The following is a 5,000-nucleotide window of genomic DNA, read 5'->3' as shown; positions in this document are numbered from 1 at the left end:
ACTAATTTGGCGATGGCTTGAATGTAACAGACATTATTTTATATGAAAAAGTTACGCAATATAGCTTTAAAGTCCTGTGGTGCTCAGTATCCAGCCATTTTATCACTAAGACTTCCTTAATAAAAATTCAGGGTCCGTGCATGATACATTCCTCACAAACACCCAATAGCATAAACATGTTAACTGGTTCATAATTGTCTTGAAATATGAAAATAATGGAGCCGTAACAAAATGGCTTATTTTACGGCGCTCCAGTGGATAGAGCGTGTACCATATAGGCTCCGGCCTTCGTTGCAGTGGTCGCGGGTTCAAATCCGACTCGTGGACCTTTACTGCAGGTCATCCCCCCCCTCTCTCTCTCTCTCTCTCTCTCCTCATTTCAACCATTTCTATCTAATAAAGCTAGAAAATGCCATAACATTATATATATATATAAAAAAAATATATATATATTGCTTATTTCACGTTCTTCTAGATCATATAAAATACTTGAAAAGTGGCCATTCTGCTGAGCTGAGAGAGTTGATCATGTGACCAAAATTCCTTGCATTGTCCAATCAGAGACAAGGCTGCTAGTCAAGAGTCCAACATAAACACACACACACACACACACACACACACACACACACACACACACACACACACACGTTCCCACAAGGCTTTGCAGTCAAACGCCACTAGCAGCCAAGGCAATCGTACAGTAAGGGCTTGTGATGGAAAAATTAGATTAGACAAATAAACGAAACTGACAAGTGGCAATACACACACATACAAAAACAAACACACACACACGCACACGCACACGCACACACACACACACACACACACGCACACACAGACACACACAGACACACACAGACACACACAGACACACAGGAAACGCATGGAATCATACATAGAGGTAATTGTCCAATGTTCTCGGGAAGTTGGGGATCAAGGTTTTGAAACCATCCCAACCATAACACGAGACTGAGAGAGAGACTGGAGCAGAAGGAGCCACAGAGACAACATTTGGATCTTAATTTTGTATCTGTAACAACCTCATGTAGTGCTCATGACAAAACCCATTTTACAAACATAACTATACTAGGGCTACATGAGCAAGTGGGTCCACAAGTATGGGTCCATTTTTTAAGAGAGATGAAATCACTTTTTCTAAAACTTTAAATAGCTTTGAACGTTTACGACTCATCAGAAAGAATAAGAAGAAGTAGTAGAAGTAAGACAGACAGACAGACAGACAGACAGACAGACAGACAGACAGACAGACAGACAGACAGACATCAGTCTATCCATCCTGCTAACTTAGTGCTTTGAGAATGGCCACAGTCAGATAGATAGATAGATAGATAGATAGATAGATAGATAGATAGATAGATAGACAGACAGACAGACAGACAGACAGACAGACAGACAGACAGACAGACAGACAGACAGACAGACAGACAGACAGACAGACAGACAGACAGACATCCATCCATCCATCCATCCATCCATCCATCCATCCATCCCTCTAACTTACGGCCTTCAGTATAGACACGGCCTCCTTGCTGAGCCAGACGGGGTATAGAACATCGTCATGTAGAATGGACTCAAACAGATCGTCCTCGTTGTCGGCCTCAAACGGCGGCTGTCCTGCCATCATCTCATACATCAGCACACCCAGCGCCCACCAGTCCACCGACGGGCCATAGTCCAGCTCCTGCAGGATCTACACACACGTAGGAAAGAGAATTAGGACACTTTTACAGCTACAATTGTCCTTTTATGCTGGTAAGAATAGTAAGAAGAAGAGTACATTTTTTATATTTTTGGTTGGTTTTCTAGTCTTTTTAGTCTGGAGTACAAATGTAGGCAGACTAAATAAATCTGACCTGAAGGATCTAAATCAAATCAAATCAAATCAAATCAGTTTTATTTCTATAGCCCAATATCACAAAATAGACATTTGCCTCAGTGGGCTTTACATTCCATACAGTATGACACCCCCTGCCTCTATCTATCTATCTATCTATCTATCTATCTATCTATCTGTCTGTCTGTCTGTCTGTCTGTCTGTCTGTCTGTCTGTCTGTCTGTCTGTCTGTCTGTCTGTCTGTCTGTCTGTCTGTCTGTCTGTCTGTCTGTCTGTCTGTCTGTTTACCTCAGGTGCTATGTAATCTGGCGTTCCACAGAAGGTGGTGGTGGTGACTCCGTCCAGGATTCCCTCCTTACACATCCCGAAGTCGGCCAGTTTACAGTGACCGTCGGCATCCAGCAGAATGTTGTCCAGCTTCAAGTCTCTGCAGAGGAGAAGTTAAGATAGTTAAAAACCTACATCACTGGTGTAAATATGAAGGTGTATTGGACTCTGAGATCCTATGTAGTATAAATGTGCAAACATTTTAGAAATCGGTTCATCGTATCCTGAGAAAAGGCAGAAAGAGTGTTTTATGGTCTCACTGCCTAACCCTACATTTTACTAGTGTGACATCACACTAGTACAAATAGCATACGTGCTACTGGGGTCAGGATGGACTGCTTGATTATTACAGCCTTAAGATCTCATTTTTCGCCTCACAATATACAGTACATTTCAATCAGTGAATCAATGGATACATTTTACTGTAGGCTGACATCAACATCAACATTGCGCCATCAACTGTTATATTCATTTACATCTTGAGTGAAATTTGAGTACAGCCATTTGAGTGTGAAGGTTTAGCCGTTTGAGAGCAGAAAAACACAAGATTATTCACTAGTTTTCAGCACCATATCCTGACCCAAATTTGAACCATTAAGTTACAAATCTTGGTCCGCAGCCAACTGTCAAGCTCCACCGCTTCTGACTTTTTCTGTTTTTTTTTTTTTCTGTGAGATCTGAGGAACATAAGCTTCTATTCATCATTTAACTTTGTACAGGATCCAGATACCTGTCTGAGTTTAACCAAATATACAACGTGGGAGTGAAAATACATATTCTAGTAATTATAATAACACACACACACACACACACACACACACACACACACACACACACACACACACACACACACACACACACACACACACACACCCACTCAATCTCAGGCTTGTCAGGGTGGCAGTATTTAAACACACGCACACGCACACGCACACACACACACACACACACACACACACACACACACACACACACACACACACACACATACACACGCACACACACACACACACACACACACACCTTGGGCTGAATGGCTACATTATTAATTATGTTATTGTTCGACCTTTTAGAAAAATTGTACAAAGACGTATTCAGTAGAAACATGTTTTTTTAAAGTAGAAAATACAGTCTGGCAAATTCTTCTGAAAACTTGTCAGCTTGTTCCAAAGTCTGTTTAATTTCACTTGTGTTCTCACAGTCTAAAGCCAAACCATTAACTGTTGTTGTAGGTGGTTTATTTCACAAATTAAAGGTGCTCCGAGGAACTTTCAATTTGTGTTCATTCTTGCGCCCCAATTTGGACAAAAGCGGTAGTGTTTTTACTACGCCAGCTGTTGTTCCTGGGTGAGCGTATACACCATGACAAAGGCATTAAGAAAAACTATATAAAAATAGCATTCTTTGCACTTATGGTCTCGTTTGCTGTTACCTGTCATTTATGATCATCAGAGGGAAAAATGAGACTGTTTCAGAAAAGATTTAAAAGTTCCTTGTAGCACCTTTAAATTGAAGCTCTAGCTACATTTCGAACTTCACTCTTGTTGTTGATAAAAACTAAAATGTCCGCCGTTAAGTATGATAAATGTTTGTTCAATAATCAGCAGCGCCTTTGTATATTTCTCACAACGTTCTTTACGTAATCTAATAATAACTCTTAACTTGTCAGAGCAATGCATTATGGGACGGGACAGGCTAAAAAAACAACAACTTTTCAAACAAACAGCAAATGCAGGCAGCTCTTAAAACAGGACGGTTAAGCTGCCCCTTTTATTTTGGGAGCTTATACAAAAACAGAACAGTTGCATAAGCTATTGACTTCAGAAACGCATGCGCAAACACAGACACACACACACACACACACACGCACACACACACACACACACATACACACCCGCTCAATCTCAGGCTTGTCAGGGCGGCTGTATCTAAAAACACACACACACACACACACACACACACACACACACACACACACACACACACACACACACACCTTGGGCTGAATGGCTACATCCAGGAGATGTTGACATTTTTGTAGCGATCAACCATCAAGCTCAGAGCGGCTGCATTCATTACCAACCCTACATCTCTCAACACTACTGATCTTATCTCCCTCTCTCTCTCTCTCTCTCTCTCCCCCTCTCTCTCTCTCTCTCTCTCTCTCTCCCTCCCTCTCCCTCCCCTCTCTCTCTCTCTTCCTCTCTCTCCCTCTCTCTCTCTCTGTCTCTCTTTGCCCCTCTCTCTCTCCCCCTCCCTATCTCTCTCTCTCTCTCTCTCTCTCTCATCCATCTCTGTCAACGATTCAACCATTCATTTTAAACTGTTATGTTCCCCTTCTTACCCCTATACTCTATGTGTCACCCCCCCCCCCCCACTCTCCCCCTTTTCAAGAAGCAGTTTCACTAGATCTTAAAATATAAAATTAAACGTACACAACACAATGTGGTTATTCGAAATTCCACCATTCTATAAAATATGTTTTTTTTTGTTGCGCACACACAGTACGGACAGGTAGCGGATCGTGAAGAGATATTCAGTCTGACCATGCGGTAAGACTGCTTTTAGCCACAGTGCCCCTGACTCCTGGAACAGCCTACAACATCAAATTAAAATAAATACACTCATAACTGTTAACCAATTTAAACTTATTATTTTGAATCAGCCCCACTCTACTTGTAACTGTTTTAATCAGGCTATTGTTCTGTTTTATTCAATTGATCTGAATGTTTTAATTGTTGTTGTCTCTTTGTCAGCTTGTTGTGTATTCTCATTGTATATTGTGTATCTGTAATTTGTCTCGACGTCATTGTAAAAG

At 41.3% G+C, this 5,000-nt stretch overlaps 1 protein-coding gene across 1 annotated transcript in view; it reads right to left on the bottom strand.

Moving 5' to 3' along the window:
• Positions 1–5,000, bottom strand: part of LOC307257683 (protein kinase C epsilon type-like) — an 80,251-nt gene that overhangs the window by 4,547 nt on the left and 70,704 nt on the right. Inside the window, exons 13-14 of the mRNA XM_080036959.1 lie at positions 2,144–2,282; positions 1,523–1,711 (exon numbers count right to left, since the gene is read on the bottom strand). Of these exons, the coding sequence (XP_079893085.1) occupies positions 1,523–1,711; positions 2,144–2,282 (328 nt within the window). The remainder of the gene's footprint in view (positions 1–1,522; positions 1,712–2,143; positions 2,283–5,000) is intronic.

Source organism: Ammodytes marinus (assembly GCF_949987685.1).
Source record: "Ammodytes marinus genome assembly, chromosome: 11".
Lineage (NCBI taxonomy): Eukaryota > Metazoa > Chordata > Actinopteri > Uranoscopiformes > Ammodytidae > Ammodytes > Ammodytes marinus.
The sequence above is the reverse complement of the archived record's forward strand: the minus strand, read 5'-3'. Positions and strand labels throughout refer to the sequence as shown.